Source organism: Danaus plexippus, chromosome 2 (assembly GCF_018135715.1).
Source record: "Danaus plexippus chromosome 2, MEX_DaPlex, whole genome shotgun sequence".
Classification (NCBI taxonomy): domain Eukaryota; kingdom Metazoa; phylum Arthropoda; class Insecta; order Lepidoptera; family Nymphalidae; genus Danaus; species Danaus plexippus.
Window position 1 is genome coordinate 3,431,569 of NC_083537.1, and position 15,774 is coordinate 3,447,342.

At 30.4% G+C, this 15,774-nt stretch overlaps 5 protein-coding genes across 8 annotated transcripts; 3 read left to right on the plus strand and 2 right to left on the minus strand.

The window, feature by feature from the left end:
* The first annotated feature begins 3,023 nt into the window (after positions 1-3,023).
* LOC116779678 (NADH dehydrogenase (ubiquinone) complex I, assembly factor 6) lies at positions 3,024-4,611 on the plus strand. 2 transcript variants are annotated; one of them, XM_032674074.2, is made up of 5 exons: positions 3,024-3,340; positions 3,424-3,661; positions 3,742-3,974; positions 4,085-4,247; positions 4,325-4,611. In XM_032674074.2, the coding sequence occupies exons 1-5, from the start codon at positions 3,234-3,236 to the stop codon at positions 4,502-4,504; spliced, it is 921 nt and encodes a 306-aa protein (XP_032529965.1). In that variant the 5' UTR covers positions 3,024-3,233; the 3' UTR covers positions 4,505-4,611. The 2 variants fall into 2 exon arrangements, with proteins under 2 accessions (XP_032529965.1, XP_032529967.1); XM_032674076.2 differs by having other exon boundaries at positions 3,215-3,340; positions 3,420-3,661.
* Positions 4,605-6,570, minus strand: LOC116779679 (platelet-activating factor acetylhydrolase IB subunit beta homolog). Its single transcript, XM_032674077.2, has 4 exons — positions 6,367-6,570; positions 6,001-6,207; positions 5,804-5,926; positions 4,605-5,737 (listed from the first exon to the last, which is right to left on the minus strand). The coding sequence occupies exons 1-4, from the start codon at positions 6,430-6,432 to the stop codon at positions 5,456-5,458; spliced, it is 678 nt and encodes a 225-aa protein (XP_032529968.1). The 5' UTR covers positions 6,433-6,570; the 3' UTR covers positions 4,605-5,455.
* Positions 6,571-6,882: 312 nt separating this feature from the next.
* LOC116779568 (deubiquitinase OTUD6B) lies at positions 6,883-8,034 on the plus strand. Its single transcript, XM_032673918.2, has one exon. It carries the CDS (start codon positions 7,125-7,127, stop codon positions 7,989-7,991), a length of 867 nt encoding a protein of 288 aa, XP_032529809.2. The 5' UTR covers positions 6,883-7,124; the 3' UTR covers positions 7,992-8,034.
* A 275-nt stretch (positions 8,035-8,309) lies between these two features.
* LOC116779566 (lysine--tRNA ligase) lies at positions 8,310-11,804 on the minus strand. 2 transcript variants are annotated; one of them, XM_032673917.2, is made up of 8 exons: positions 11,625-11,804; positions 11,049-11,421; positions 10,713-10,964; positions 10,103-10,495; positions 9,765-9,947; positions 9,523-9,683; positions 8,762-9,002; positions 8,310-8,478 (listed from the first exon to the last, which is right to left on the minus strand). In XM_032673917.2, the coding sequence occupies exons 1-8, from the start codon at positions 11,657-11,659 to the stop codon at positions 8,377-8,379; spliced, it is 1,740 nt and encodes a 579-aa protein (XP_032529808.2). In that variant the 5' UTR covers positions 11,660-11,804; the 3' UTR covers positions 8,310-8,376. The 2 variants fall into 2 exon arrangements, with proteins under 2 accessions (XP_032529808.2, XP_032529807.2); XM_032673916.2 differs by lacking the exon at positions 11,625-11,804 and adding an exon at positions 11,489-11,623.
* Positions 11,805-12,172: 368 nt separating this feature from the next.
* Positions 12,173-15,721, plus strand: LOC116779677 (protein Mo25). Of its 2 annotated transcripts, none has more exons than XM_032674072.2 (7): positions 12,173-12,263; positions 12,485-12,669; positions 12,770-12,886; positions 12,960-13,102; positions 13,202-13,370; positions 13,580-13,849; positions 14,419-15,721. In XM_032674072.2, exons 2-7 carry the CDS (start codon positions 12,541-12,543, stop codon positions 14,596-14,598), a joined length of 1,008 nt encoding a protein of 335 aa, XP_032529963.1. In that variant the 5' UTR covers positions 12,173-12,263; positions 12,485-12,540; the 3' UTR covers positions 14,599-15,721. The 2 variants fall into 2 exon arrangements, with proteins under 2 accessions (XP_032529963.1, XP_032529964.1); XM_032674073.2 differs by having other exon boundaries at positions 12,201-12,349.
* The last annotated feature ends 53 nt before the right edge of the window (positions 15,722-15,774 follow it).

The following is a 15,774-nucleotide window of genomic DNA, read 5'->3' on the forward strand; positions in this document are numbered from 1 at the left end:
TAAGGTCGTGTTTTAAATACTGTTGTCATATCTAGCCAGGTGCTATCAAATGTCACTTCCCTGGCTCCGATTACGCGAAGAGACATACAAAACGGCTTATTGGTAACCACCACATGGTTAAAACCAATCTAGTCAACCTTGAGCACAGGCGAAAAGTATCCAGCCTCTTGTATTCTTTGATATGCACTATGAAGTGTGAGGTCAAAAATTACATCTTACATCCCCTTCGTATCATCAGACAACAAGACGCACAGTGGGTGTCCATTCTTTTGTTGCAGACCTTCCTCGCATCTGGAGGAAACTGCACACCACCTTCTTCCTCACGGGCACAAAAACATAACTAAGCTGTTACTGAGATATTACGTTCATCACCTTCGCCTTCATTATAAACTAAAAACGGATGGAATGAAAGTTAAGCCTTATCGAGTAGAAAATTAAAAAATAATAATGTTACAGTTTCTCTTATCAAATTAGAATTTTTTAAAACTGGTAATAAATAAATGAAACTCACCATGGTTTAGTTGTTTAGCTATGTAAATAGAAACGAACGAAAGAAAAGAGACGAGAAGTCAGAAAAAGTTTGTTTTGTTTAACCTTTTGTATTTGTAATCTTTCTTATATCAAAAAAGTTAAATATTATTTGTACGATAAAGTTTTTAAGGACTTATATCCGAATAATAAACGTAGAACAGGATAGCAGGGTCTATTGTAAGCAAAGAGGTGAATATTTTTTTGAATGAAACGAAAAAGGTTTGACATAAAACCAACGGATTTTTAAATTAATAATTTAAATTACATGACATTTTGAATATAAATTAGCCAATTTGCATAATTATATATATATTATCACACAAAGAATTGTCGAATTAAATACGTGAAACAATATTTTATATACATATATTACTAATATACACTATTGTTTTTAGACATACATAAAAATTTCAAAAGAATACTTTCAATTTTAGATCCCACATTTATGCCGTACCAAAATTAAGCCTCCAAACAATTTTTTTTTAATAATCATTAGCTAAAGGTAAATGTAATATTTGAGTTCCTATCTTGGAACTTATTTTAGTATTTTGTTATTCAATTGGTAACACAAAAGTTCTAGATGTTTTAAATATACAGACTGATAAAAAGCCTTGGGTTTTGATATTATGTCAAAGATACCAAAAATTCTAAAATTCTTGAAAAAAACAATATGATATGACTATTCTTAACAAGAATTACCTACTTATTATTGTTCAAAACCATATGCTACCTCATATTATCACGGTTACACACTTGTCAAAGTCACCAGTGACGTTCGATTAAAGTCGTTGAATTACAGATTGAACTTTTAATATTTTATGGATATTTAATGTATTTCTTTGCATCTAATTGAATTTATGTTGTTTTAGATCTGCTAACAAAGTTCCTAATTGTGACTGCAGTCGAGGCTGTAAAATTTTATTTCATTCAAAAGTTAATCCCGGATCGTGTCTCCTTCATTCTACACGACACTGGCAGAATATACTGTGCACGTCTTTGCACGCATGAATGCCTATTTTAAACAAACAATGTATTTCTTACGATTTTTTTATATATTATCACAACTATATAAGGACCGTATTTATGTGTTGGAAGTTTATCAATCCCGCATTATCTTAGGTTAAAATTGCAGGCGTGCATGCAAAGATAGATTGTCAAACAATATAAGAAATTTATATTTCATTTTTTTTATTATAGTCTAATAGAAAAAAGAATGCAGTGTCAATTTATAAAATAAATATCATCTATTTTTATTTCCTTTCTTAATACTAAATTATAATCTATTGTGAATTAAACTAGAACCTACTTAACACCATTAAGCGATTTTGAAACATTACGTTAGTTTCTAATTTTTAATTCAACAAAATAAATATAATAAATCGTATTTTTTGTGCTCTGTAGTATAAAAACTTTTGATGTAAAGGAAAAATTTGAAATTCTGAAACTATATTATAACGCTATTATTTAAATCTCTTTTTTTACTAATATCACTATTCATGTCATATTTTTTTCCTTAATGAATTATCCTCTTAATTAGACAATACATAATTCAGATTTTAAAAATATATATTGATTTAATATAAGCGTTTTCTTATTTACTCAGTATAGTCATAAATTAGATTGATGTTATGTTTATTTTTATAAATGTAAATCTATTGTATGGTACCTGCTACTATATATTTTTTTTTATACTAAGCTTTCATTTGGAGAGCTAAGGCTATGGTAACTTTACATCTAAAAACGCAAAAGCAATATTGGATCCGGTAGTTAGTGTTGCCAGATGGGGCCATTTAGCGCCGATGGGACTATCTCCTATAACGGCGGCGATAATATTTTATCCACTGGCTACAGGTAGCTGATTTGGCTATATTTTCTTTCAGAAATATTTAATTTACAAATCATTTTATGCAGAAACATAGAACTTTTACAGCAACAATCAGTTTCAATAGTATTTATGTACGTTATAGTATGGATTTTAAAATGTTAATTCTCTTGCAATACACACGGAGGTACATCATTTTATGTATTGCGAGACTTACCCTCATTAAGTACCTGTGCGCCAGGAGAGGTCTATCTCGGGGCTACACGCACGCTCCGGCAAGTCTATTCGAGAAAAAAATATTCTGGCAACACTGCCCGCAGTCTTTACAGTAAATATTATAGAAGTATCATTCATGTGTAAAAATGTTATGAATGCATTTATTAGTTGTTAAATAAAATTTTGTTTATATCAGTCAAATATTAACACTTCGTAATAAAATATTTTATTTTTTTTATAATAATTTTATTAAATCAATATTTTTGTTTCTTAATTAAACTTGGTTAGTTTCAAACATTTGAATGTATGTATTTGAGGGTATTTAGTCATTACTCATTTCACAAAAAAAAGGTTACAGTAAAATAATTATGTAATTTGCTTGAAAATCTTTCATTGCACCCCATCTGACTGGCTGTCAAAAATTTGTGACATTGTCATATTCATTTAAATTTTCTTATGGTCGATGCATAATCGTATTAAATTTAAGATCTTAAGTTTTTACTTAAAGTTTGTGACTAGAATAATTTACATTATTTCTTTTTAAATACGATGAGCTAAATGGTCTTAAATTGAAGCAATGAAAATAGTTTTTAGTAAATATTAAAACATATGTAAGGAAAAGCTGATTGCTTAAAATTTGTTTATGTTAAATCTCTAAGCCAAAATGCTGTGCCACTTAAAAAGAACCCGAGCAATCACTTCGTTGAAAAGGTTTGTGTCACAACAAACCTCAAGCGACAGCTCTCTTCAGTATTGTGCAAACGTCGTAAGGTAATAAAAAATCGGTTTAATATTGCATTTTGAATTCTAATAATATAGAACGTTACTCGTACTCAATCCTCTTCTACAGATAGACAGCATGATTATGAAAATTATTTGGCAACTCTTCTTATGACGAAAGCTATTCGATCGCCCGCTTTTGTTATAAGAGCTTTTAATGCTGAAGTGGCAAGAGTACAGGATCAAACAAAAGATCCTCAGACTGCAGCAATGAGGCTTCAGTTCTGGCAAGATTCACTAAACTCTCTCTATAGTAATAATCCAAGTCCTACCAACATAAACGCAAACCCAATAACCCAAGAACTTCATAAGGTATGTTGTGAAAAATATGAGACATTTAGTACTTTATGTCCACAAATTGAAAAGTTCAAGGATGCAATTAATTTTTAAAGGTTTGCTTAAGTTATAAACTACCAAAACGATATTTGGAAAGATTAATTTCATCACGGAATGGACTGTTGAAGATGAAACATTTTAGCACCTTAGAGGATGTTGAGAAATATGCAGAGAACACTGTTTCAACAATTTACTACTTACTTCTCTGTGTGGCCGGTGTAACTGATGTTCATGCTGATCATGCAGCTTCACACTTAGGAAAAGCTCAAGGAATAGCTAATATATTAAGGTATTAATTTATCACAGACTTGTATATGAACATAGATAATTCATTTTTGATGTAACATGATTTAATTGCATAGTAATATGTCATGTATTTATAAATCATGTATATTTAAGATCTGTCCACGTGTTCAGTCATCATAAATCAGTATCTCTCCCTATGGATGTGCTGATGAAGTACCAAGTAAGTCAAGAATCTGTTTTAAGAGGAAAGGATAGTGAGAATATAAGGAATGCTGTTTTTGAAATAGCATCACGTGCAAACAGTCATTTAGAGAAGGTCGGTTATGTTATATAATTATTTATAAATAGAATTATTGGACTCCTCATTCTATCACTAAAATTTTTTTTTTTCAGGGTCGGAGTATAAACGTACCAAAGATAACCAAACAAATGTTTCTGCCAGCGGTAGCCATTGAAAGATACCTGAACAAACTTCAAAAAGTAAACTTTGATGTTTTCAACAAATCATTAATGCTAAGCAGCCCTATATTACCAATTAGCTTATACTGGAAAAGAATATTAAATAAATATTAGAAAATTTTATTTAATTCCAATTAGTGTTTTTGGTGTATCTGTCACAGATAAATAATGATTTTTTTTTTATTAGTCTTGCCAGTTAAATAAAAGACCTTGGTAGAAAATTGCACTTTTACTTATAAGCTTACTCATTCATGCAAATAAATAATCACATTCGAGATTCCAAGCGGTTTGGCAACATGAGTTTACAAGATCCATTATATTATTATGTTCTATATTATATATTTTAGATAACTTAGTAAAAAAATTCCTACTATGTAACACTATTGGATGTGTGAATTATAACAAGAAAAAGATTACCAGTCTCACAACTGGTCAGACGACTTAGATTTTATTCAATCCCAACTATTCCCATTACCTTTGGTTCAGAGTAAAATGGTCTTTGGCTTACTAATTTCTTGTAATACTTAAATATCAGAAGATTGTTCATATAAAAATTTACCCTTCTAATAAAAAGTAGTTATTAAAGTTAAGAAATATATAACACAACAATCACACCATACATCACCAAACAACAAAGATTAATAATAAAAATAATTTGATTCGGTTAATTAAAATCAATCAAAAAATATTTTAAAAAATTATAGTCGTTCCACAGAAAACATATTTGTGATGGGCTAAACGCTCGTAAATTGATTTTTTTTATTACTGGCTGGCGATGATGTTGGAACACCTCAATACTATGATCATTCCATGCGTGTATCGATGCAAACAATTTTAATAAATATCAGCTGCCATTAATATCATCGGCCTAATAAATAACACAGCCAATTAATTTCACAAATTTGGAATGTAAAATAGTAAAAGTAAATAATAAATTATTATAAAATATATGGCTTACACCTAAGATAAAAAAGCTAAATTTAAGTACCACTATTCAATCACAATAAGCTTGCTGCGCAATAAAAAGCTAAGTGTCTTTACGTTATTGGGTGTATGTAGAAAATGTTATTCTGAGGGCGTCAAATCCTTTTCGGTTTCACCCTCTGATAAAATTTGTTGTAAGAGATCATAAACAGGTTCGAAGGCCTTCCTGCAAGCTGCATTAGTCGGTATGAGGTAATCATGCATATCATGATGGCTTATTGTTCCATCGTTCTGGATAAACCCTTTGTCTATTGACACCATTTCAACCTTTTTCATATTAGCAACTTTTTCTTTCAAAAGCTGATTAATTTTCGAGTTCCTGTCTCTCAGTACATTTGGATGTTGTCCTCTAGGAAGTAGACTCTGCAAGTTATTTATTTTTGTTTATAGAAACTGTATTGCTATAACTGTTTAATTGCTTATACTTACAGGTAAAACAATATAAACACTTGGATGCTTTTCTCTTATTGTGTGAACTATTTCTAAGATTCCCTCACATACTTGCTCAGGTGTGTGCTCAACATTATTTGTTCCAACATGCAGAACTATAACCTGAAATATGGAAAATTGATAAACTAACAAAAAAATAGTCTAAGATACTTAAAAAATATTACATTCATGCTTACTCTCGGGTCAACATGATCAAGCTCTCCATTTCTTATACGCCACAAAACATTTTGAGTTTGATCTTTGTAAATACTAAAATTAAGGCAGTGAAGTGGTGCAAACCATTGGTTCCAAACTTCCGTATGTTCTAAAGCTTGTAGTATAGAATCACCGATGAATATAACATCTCCATCCTTTCCTTTTGCGTCCGAAAGGAATCTATTGTGCTGCGGAAAGTCCAAATTTTTTAAGTGTTTCAAACATACAAGAGACTTGTGTTACGATTTTATAAATATGTAAAAGAGAAAACCTGAGCGTAAAATGTAAATATAATTACTAAATGTTGAAACCACGTCGATGCCTTTTGAATATAAACAACAACTTACGATGCTATTCCAACGTCCATCACCATCAGTATCTTGTTGCGGAACTGCCACGGAACAGGGATTCATGATAAGGGTGTCTTAAAAATATTATAGTCTTTGAATAAACCGTGTCCCTAGAATTGCTTCACTTTAAATTATTTCTTTACTTTTCAACCATTAAATCCAACGAACCAACAGCTCTTCTTATTGACAGATAAAAATTGACATTGCAGAGTATTTTAATTTTGTAGCCTAAATAAAAATAGATTTTATTTCTATAGTTATACAGTGATCACCATGCAGTTTTACAATTAAAAAACGTTATTTTACTATTATTCACACTTAAATTTTATACTTAAAATGCTGTTTTCAGTGAAATATCTTTTAACAAATGATAAATTTATCTTATTTTCACTGTTGTTACAAAATACAAATTTATATTTATAAACTTATTTAGATATCATTTAGTTAGTTTAGAACATATATGTTCAGATATCATTTAGTTTTGGTCCACTTGGCCAGCATCTAATAATCATTACTTCATAATGACAAGTTGAAACATAACCTAAAATTACAAATTTTAGTAAGTATTAATGGTTCAGCCGTCTTAATTCTTTAAATACAATACTGGCGTTAATTTAGATGAACTGTCTATAGCTTGGAAGTTATAGTAACCCGTAAGCTCAGAGAAATCATCATTTAGGTCTTTTCTTTCAATCAATCTTTTATAAAATCAATTTATTTTACTACATCGAATAAGTTCAATGAATTTTTAAGTAATGGAAAATAAAGTTGAGAATGAGGTGTTTATTATTGAACAACGACATAAAAAAGAGAAAAAAGAGCTTCAAGCCCAAATCCAAGGTCTAAAGAAAACTGCAAAAAATGATAAAACGAAAAAGAAAGAACTTACTGCTGAAATTGCAAGATTAGAATCAGAATTAGAAAAGCGACATAAAGAGGAATTGGAAATTATCCAAAACGTAAAAAACACTCCACTAGACACGGAAGTCAATGAGTTTGTCGAAGAAAATGACAATATAAATGGTGAAGTACGAACAAAAATTTCGAAAGCACAAAAACGCAGAGATAAAAAGCAGCAACAGGAGAGAGAACGTGAAGAGCTAATAAAGCTACAAGAAAAAGAAAATATCAATGGGCCCAGAAATTTAGAAAACCAAGTGTTGTGTTCAAAATTAAAAGAGAGAAACCTCAAGATTTTCTTAATACCATCAGATGGTGATTGTTTATATAAAGCTATTTCCCATCAACTAGAGACAAAATTTAAGAAATCAATTACTGTTGATGAATTAAGAAGTAAAGTAGCTGAATATATATTACAAAATAAAGATGAATTTATGCCATTTCTTAGTAACCCTGAGACATATGAAATGCTAACAGAAACGGAATTTGAAGAATACTGTGATAAAATAAAAAATACTAAAGTCTGGGGAGGGCAATTAGAGATACGAGCGCTGGCTAATTGTTTAAAGCACCCAATTACTGTGATCCAGGCCACAGGCCCCGAGGCAATAGAGCAAGGGTCAGAATTTACTGGTCCCCCATTAATAATATCTTATCATAGACATATGTACAGCCTAGGTGAGCATTATAATTCTACAGAAGAACTGGATGAGGCTTCCTAATCATTTTTTGATATAAGTAACAAATATAGTATGTTAAATCAAGCTTTATTATTTTACCTTAAAAAGCTTTTAATAATAAAACAGACTATAGCTGATAAAATAGATGCAGTAAACAGCTCTATAATCAATATTTCAAATATAACAAGGTTTTGTTTTTTTTAATAATTAGACTAAACTCTTTTTACTTGTCAGTTAAATTGTAGAAAATGTTACCACTTTAAAAAAATATGTAGATAAAAAACTTCTCGTTTTATGTTTATCAAAATTTTATAGTTAATACAAAATAATTACATGATAATAAAAAAAAGTAATACAAAATTATTTTTATTGATCAGTTTATTTGTGAACAAAACAGTTAAAACATTTGAAAAACTTATCAGGGTTCTTAAGCACCGTTTTGATTTGCAGGTGCGTTTGATGCACCTTCTTCCTCATTATGATGTTTATTTGGGTCATCAGGTTTCATGGCAGGGAATAGCAGCACTTCCTGCAAGTTAATAATCATTGTAATTTATATACACTCGAAATTATCATAATTAGAGCATTACTGTGACAAAAATTGTTCTCAGCTTAGTAACATCCGGGTATGATCCCGACATAAATTACGTATTAACAATGTTGCCAGTCTTTATAATATATATTAAATGCTGAACCTTACATTATTTGTTTTATAATACAAAAAATATATCTAGCCTAGAGACAACTGAAAATAATATAATTTAATTTTGATTCATGTAACAATCTGTAAGATCGATTTTATTATGGCATACCTTAATATTGTTGGAATCCGTCAAGAACATGGTAAACCGATCAATACCGAGACCCCAACCAGCTGTTGGAGGCAATCCATATTCAAGTGCCGTACAGAATGCCTCATCAGTGGGTGGGGATTCATCATCTCCCGCCGCACGATCCTTAGCCTGTTGTTCAAATCTTTCCCTCTGAGTAGCCGGATCATTTAACTCAGTATAGGCATTGCAAACTTCTTTCTTCATAACAAATAGTTCAAAACTGTAAATAAGACACTTGAATAAATGACCTTGTTTTTTATTTATTTTTAACACGTGTGCATTTGAACACATTTCATAGCTTTCCTCTCATATATAGTTGACGTTAGACTGATTGTAACATTCAATATCAAGCACCCCACGCTTTTTACTCTGAATTAAATTATTCTGTTAATAAGTTTAAATTTTATTGATTTGATTAACTACAAATGATCGTTTGGCTTTCTGCTACTGTAATATATTTCTTCATAATTGAAAATTATTTTCTATTTTTTTAGATCACTTAGCTGTTAAACCTTATTTTTTATGTTTATAGATATTAATAGCCAAAATGTATGTGTATAATTGTTAATTAACTTGTGAGGGGGGTATTTGATAGATTCTTGTTTAACTTATTGATTAGTAAACCAAGTCTTCCAGATCAAATAATTATTTGTGAAAGAATGAAGGTAATTTATTAATTTGTTTTCATGATTGCTGACTGACATGGTAAACCAGTGTTTTGGCGAAAAAGACAAATTTACCGTTCAGTAAGTCCAGGTAACTCACGATGATATTTGGACAGGGGGCTCATTATTTGTGGATGGTCTAAAATGAATGTCGGGTTAATACATTTCTCTTCGAGAAATTCTCCGACAAGTTTATCCAGCAGTCTGGCTGTTGTTCTAGGTGGTGGGCATTCAACCTGGAAAATTTATAAAAAACATATGACAGCTAACCTTACAAAAGGCTATAAATAAGCTTTGAGTAGTTAAATAAATTTTACTTCATGTTTTTCACATAGTTTGCTAAGTAGTTCATTAGCTTCTGGGGTATTGAGTTGATCCGCGGGTGGAAGTTTGACATTCAAAACCTTCTCCAAAGTAGCAATCATCGGCACTCGGGCAAATGGTGGGGTAAAATCAATTTCCACCTCTTCACCATCTGGACCATCGGGATGGTATTTCACCTGTTAAATATATTTTTAAGCTAGTAGCACTCATTATAATTAATTAATTAATAAAACACATACTTTGAAGTATATAGTTATATTATAAATATATATACAGTATAAATAATAATAGGACTATAAATATGTTAATTTTAATAAGGTATTATACTCACTTTGTAAGTGCCATGAATACTTTTTACCATGCCTGACAGCATAGTTTCAGTTATAGTGATCAGATCATTATAATCGGCATAAGCCATATAAAATTCACATGTCGTAAACTCAGGGTTGTGTGTCATATCTATTCCTTCATTCCTGAATTGTCTGCCGATTTCATACACACGATCTAGACCTCCGACGACTAACATTTTGTGGTATAACTCCGGTGCTATCCTCATATATAGGTCCATGTCGAGTTCATTGTGATGTGTTATGAAAGGTTTGGCCACAGCACCCCCAGGGATCATATTCATCATTGGAGTTTCAATTTCCAGAAATCCCATATTGTCTAAAAATCTTCTAATGTATGAAATTATCTTAGCTCTTGTATAAAATGTTTGCCGAACCTGAAAAAATATTGATTTTAAAATTTATATACGGCTGTATAAACATAGCCAATAAAATATGTATATTACATCAGAAAATTTTATAACAAAAGCAGACATTAATAATTAATTATCAAATAAAAAGAGATTGTTTATTTTGTTGTGTCATCAAATTTAACAAAAGTAAGTCTTGATAATTGAGAAATGGAAATATTTTATCAAATTTAGCAACATATACCTTATCGTTGAGAATGAGATCTAAATATCTCTTCCTGAATCTGGTCTCTTTGTCTTTAAGACCAAAATGTAAGTGAGGCAACATATGCAAGCAAGGGGAAAGCAGTTTAATAGTTTTGGGAATAACTGATAATTCCCCTTTCTTTGTTTTGCCTGGGTGTCCAACAATGCCAATTATATCACCTCTTCTTAGTTTATCTGTATCTGTGATGAACTTCTCTTCCGATTCATACATTTTTGCATTTGCCATCACCTAAGATATGAAATTGTTTAGTTCTTGTCAAAAATATGTAACAATAAAAACTTGTATCTCAGTAAAAATTTGCAATGACAATACCTGAATCTTGACACCTTCACCTCTAACATCATAAAATATTAGTTTAGCTCCAGATTCTCGTATAGAGTGAATTCTACCGGCCACAGACAAATTAACATTTTCAAGTACTTCACCGCTGCCTAGGTCGTTATATTTATTAATAAAGTCTTCTAAAGAAGATGTGACGTTGAATTTATGGGGGTAAGGATGATCTGCTTTGGAACCATTTTTCAAAGCGGCGATCGCGCCAGAACGCAATTTGTAATACTCATTCGGACTGATTTCTTCCTCAGCTTTAGTGGATTTTTTTTCCGCAGCAGCTACAGGTTGTTGAGCTACTTTCTCCGCTTTTTCTTTTAATTTTTGTTCAGCTTTGAGCCGACGTTTCAGTTCACTGTAAATCATAAAAGATGTTGCAACTAGATTTACTGCACAAACATACAGACGAAAATAAAACCAACCGTTCTTTTATCACCGATGAATATTTTACCAATTGGTTAAAATGATTAAAATTCTTCTTGACAAAAGTAGAATGCAATACTGAAAAACTTCTTGTTATAAACATGACTGTCTCTATTTTTAACACACTATACTCACTTTTTAGATATTTTTTCACTCGGGGCTTCTGCCATTTCTTATCTAAACGTTTATTTTAATTCAAATAATAAATATTTAATATTATAACCTAACACGCAAAGCAGTAAGAACTAGACACGTTCATAAATAAAATAAGTTATGGTATAATCCAGACTTAGGGCCATATGGTAAATGGTGAACGTAGACAAGAAATGTCAGTCAAATTGTTACAATTATTATAGCCGTATAATATATGTTGCACCCTTAATCCACCCTCATCAATATGTGACAATAGACATTTAAAATAAATATAATTTTAAAACTTTTACAAATAATAAGTTTTTGCGGCAGGCGACTTTAAAAAGGATACTCTGTATTTGGTACAATAGTTGTTTAATTCTGAATAGCAAAATATTCTTATTATTCTTTTAATATCTGTTAAATAGCTTATTAAACATTAAATGTAAGTTATTTTTATATTATCGATAACAGACGCCTTCATTTATTAAATTATATACTTTTAAATTGATTTATAATTTATATGAAATATCAGTTGATATAAAGACTGGCAACATTTCTATTGACATCACAGCTGTTCGTTTCATCTGCTTGTGATCTGTGTCGCTATTGCTAGATAGAATTTTATTAAATATTCAGACAGTGAGTGAAATTTCGTTTTATTGATATATAACTAGAAAATTAAATCACACATATGTTATTTCCATTCGCAGTAAATTCTTTCTGAGGTTGGCAAACCCCGTTAAAATTAGTCGAATCTTGTTTTATATCTCTTGCGTTCTTGTGAACATCAAGTGCATGTACTTGGTACTGTGATCCAGTGATTGTCAGTTTTTGTTTTTATGTCTTATCCTTTATTGCAGGCAATCTTATGTAGACGGTTGTTATAAAGATTATTTGTGAAATCTATCAAAATACTATGCCTCTTTTTGGTAAATCTCAGAAGAGCCCAGCGGAGTTAGTGCGATCATTAAAAGATGCGGTTACAGCTTTAGAAAGAGGCGATAAGAAAGCTGAAAAAGCGCAAGAAGATGTGAGCAAAAATTTGGTGAGTCATATTTTTTTTTCTAATATCACATACCACAAAATAATTCTATTTTAATTTCAAATCTTTAGCAATTAGATTTTTATAATTTGTATTTGTCCAGGTGTTAATCAAAAATATGCTTTATGGGACATCTGATGCTGAGCCGCAAACTGACATCATTGTAGCTCAACTCGCCCAGGAGTTATACAACACTAACTTGCTACTTCTTCTGATTCAAGTAAAGTATATGTCTTGTTTATCTTCTTAATTATTAAAATATATGGTAATTAACAAACAAAAAATTTTCCTAGAATTTAAACCGCATCGACTTTGAAGGAAAAAAAGATGTTGCCCAAGTGTTCAATAATGTTTTGAGGCGTCAAATTGGCACTCGTTCCCCCACAGTTGAGTACATATGTACAAAGCCTGAGATTTTGTTCACTTTAATGTCTGGGTAAGTGCTTTACAGCTTACATTTTTTTCCAAGGTCATGATAGATTTATTTTATATACATGTTACTTACAATTTAACTTTATATTCTTGATATTTATAGCTATGAACATCAAGAGATAGCTTCCAACTGTGGTACAATGTTAAGGGAGTGTGCGAGATATGAAGCGCTGGCTAAAATAATGTTATATTCAGATGATTTTTACAATTTCTTTCGTTACGTAGAGGTTTCCACTTTTGATATCGCCTCGGATGCCTTTTCTACATTTAAGGTTGGTGTTATAATAATATTGTAAATTTATGAACATTAATATTAAAGTCAGTAAGGAATATTTTGTTCTGAATTAGGTCATAATTCTCCTAAAAAAATAATAAATAAATTTCTTTATATGTACTTAAAGATATCAATGCAACGGAATCCCAATAACCGTATTGTTTCTTTTTTCAAAATTGTATGTAATCATTATATTTGTACTTTTAGGAATTATTAACTCGGCATAAAATATTGTGCGCTGAGTTTCTAGAAGCAAATTATGATAAGGTGTTCAGTCACTACCAGCGGCTTTTGAATTCTGAAAACTATGTAACTCGACGGCAGAGTCTTAAGCTGCTCGGGGAACTGTTATTAGATCGGCATAACTTTTCTATAATGACGCGCTACATCACCAACCCAGATAACCTCAAGTTAATGATGAACATGCTTAAAGAGAAATCACGTAATATACAATTTGAAGCTTTCCATGTATTTAAGGTAATTAGGATTTTATTTTTCAACTTCAACAATGTTTGAATTAAGTGTCTTTATACTTTAGTAATCCATTAGATGGTTTCTTCTAAGCTTTTTGCCTAATTAGAAGCATGACTTGAGCCGGATAAAGCTAAATTAGTTTTTAATAAAAAACACTATATTATGTTTTAATCTTGTTTCTGTTTATTTTAAACATTGCATGTAATCTATTTTTATGCTCTGACCGAACTTTTCATATCGAAGAAAGATGTATATTTTTAACTTATATGAATTCCAAATCTTGTATAACGAAATAGATTTTTGGATTTAGTAATGGAATTTCCATGGACAAAATATCAATTGGATATAAATTTCCCTACAAATGACTTTATTATTTAGCTTGGGTTTCATTAAAATCAATTGATCTTACAAAGTATGCTGCCGACAAACAGAACGTCAGACAAACATACATGAAACATTAATAAAACATGTCTTATTATCGAGTAAATAATAATGAGCACATCAACAAATATTTTCACATGCAAGCGTTAAAATTTGATTATAATTGATGTCTGTTGTCATATGTCTTACAGGTGTTTGTTGCTAATCCTAATAAGCCGAAGCCGATATTGGATATACTACTAAGAAATCAGGACAAGTTGGTCGACTTCCTCACCAAGTTCCACACAGATCGTTCGGAGGATGAACAGTTCAACGACGAAAAGGCTTATTTAATAAAGCAAATCAAAGAGCTTAAGCCATTAGAACACTAACATTTATTTAATTGCATTTTAATAAATCGCCACTTCCTCCTCAAAAGAAGTTAGTTATGTATTTAAACGCTATTATATTTAAATGCTTCTAAGTCACCAGAAGGTTTGAGATGGGAAACATAAAACCAATTGGTCGGAATTCAAAAGGAGTATAACATTCGGTCTGTGATGTGTTAGGGTTGAACATTGGTATTTGTGCTACGAGCAAATTAACACTTTTAATAAACAATTGTAGGAATTAGTGTTATTTTAATGGTTCACTTATATCTTTTGTAAGTTGTTTAAACCATTTGTTTTAGTTCTTATGACCTGTTTAGTGGCAGTTCCTACGTCACAATGAAAATACATAGTATATACATATATAGTATTTTATCACATTAGTATATGACCTTAATGGACCTATCGAATTTGAAAATACGGAAAGTCAAGATCTAAAGACATGTACATAATATTATGACATCTAATTTTTGTTTTTATACGTCACTGTCAAAAATATAGATTGTTAAATATGAAGGAAATATATTTTATATATTGTCAGTATTGGTTATTTATTACGCCATTTAAATATTGTCCCATATTATATGTTCTGTAATGATTCAATAAATTTCTGATTGCTTGAATATTGTAACAGACTGCATGCCTAGAAAAAGTCACTTGAAAGTTTTTGCGTGTCAAAGTAATTTTTTTATTCATGTTTTTGTTTTTTATAGAGTAGTTCAGATACAAAAACTAAATTAGTTAACCATTTTATTGTATTGAATGTTTATTGTCATTTCAATGTATTCATAGTTTTTTTCTACGCATTCCGCCCGATGACCGCGATGGGCGCAAAAGTATAGCTGCGTGTCGTTTATTATTAACATGTTATAATTATTGATATCCAATCAATTATTTCATCTTTCTGGTATGTTTTTTAGTAATTTTTTTTAAGATGGTTTGTTTTGCATTGTAGTTACTTGTTGGCGGCTGATATCATCATTAATTTTGCTGTTTTTTAATTTGATCAAATCTGTATGAATGTTCGATACAACTTTACCTTATATGTTAAAGTTTATTTTATTTTGTCAATATCATTAATGCAACATTATTGAAACTGAATAAAATATTTGTATCATTACCATTATTGTTATGTTTGATTTTCCTTTTATCCTCTGTATGTTATGTATAATTAATTAC

Bases quoted from the DNA above. Each gene is read 5' to 3' on its own strand.
- LOC116779678 (XM_032674074.2), top strand. From the start codon at position 3,234: ATGCTGTGCCACTTAAAAAGAACCCGAGCAATCACTTCGTTGAAAAGG. The intron at 3,341-3,423 runs GTAATAAAAAAT...TTCTACAGATAG, and splicing joins TATTGTGCAAACGTCGTAAG to ACAGCATGATTATGAAAATT. The intron at 4,248-4,324 runs GTCGGTTATGTT...TTTTTTTTTCAG, and splicing joins CAAACAGTCATTTAGAGAAG to GGTCGGAGTATAAACGTACC.
- LOC116779679 (XM_032674077.2), bottom strand. From the start codon at position 6,432: ATGAATCCCTGTTCCGTGGCAGTTCCGCAACAAGATACTGATGGTGAT. The intron at 6,208-6,366 runs GTAAGTTGTTGT...GACTTTCCGCAG, and splicing joins ATGGACGTTGGAATAGCATC to CACAATAGATTCCTTTCGGA. The intron at 5,927-6,000 runs GTAAGCATGAAT...TCCATATTTCAG, and splicing joins TTGATCATGTTGACCCGAGA to GTTATAGTTCTGCATGTTGG.
- LOC116779568 (XM_032673918.2), top strand. From the start codon at position 7,125: ATGGAAAATAAAGTTGAGAATGAGGTGTTTATTATTGAACAACGACAT.
- LOC116779677 (XM_032674072.2), top strand. From the start codon at position 12,541: ATGCCTCTTTTTGGTAAATCTCAGAAGAGCCCAGCGGAGTTAGTGCGA. The intron at 13,103-13,201 runs GTAAGTGCTTTA...TGATATTTATAG, and splicing joins TTGTTCACTTTAATGTCTGG to CTATGAACATCAAGAGATAG. The intron at 13,850-14,418 runs GTAATTAGGATT...TATGTCTTACAG, and splicing joins AAGCTTTCCATGTATTTAAG to GTGTTTGTTGCTAATCCTAA.
- LOC116779566 (XM_032673916.2), bottom strand. From the start codon at position 11,592: ATGTTTATAACAAGAAGTTTTTCAGTATTGCATTCTACTTTTGTCAAG. The intron at 9,948-10,102 runs GTGAGTATAATA...TATATTTAACAG, and splicing joins GTATTCATGGCACTTACAAA to GTGAAATACCATCCCGATGG. The intron at 9,003-9,522 runs GTAAATTTGTCT...TCTTATTTACAG, and splicing joins TTACCTGGACTTACTGAACG to TTTTGAACTATTTGTTATGA.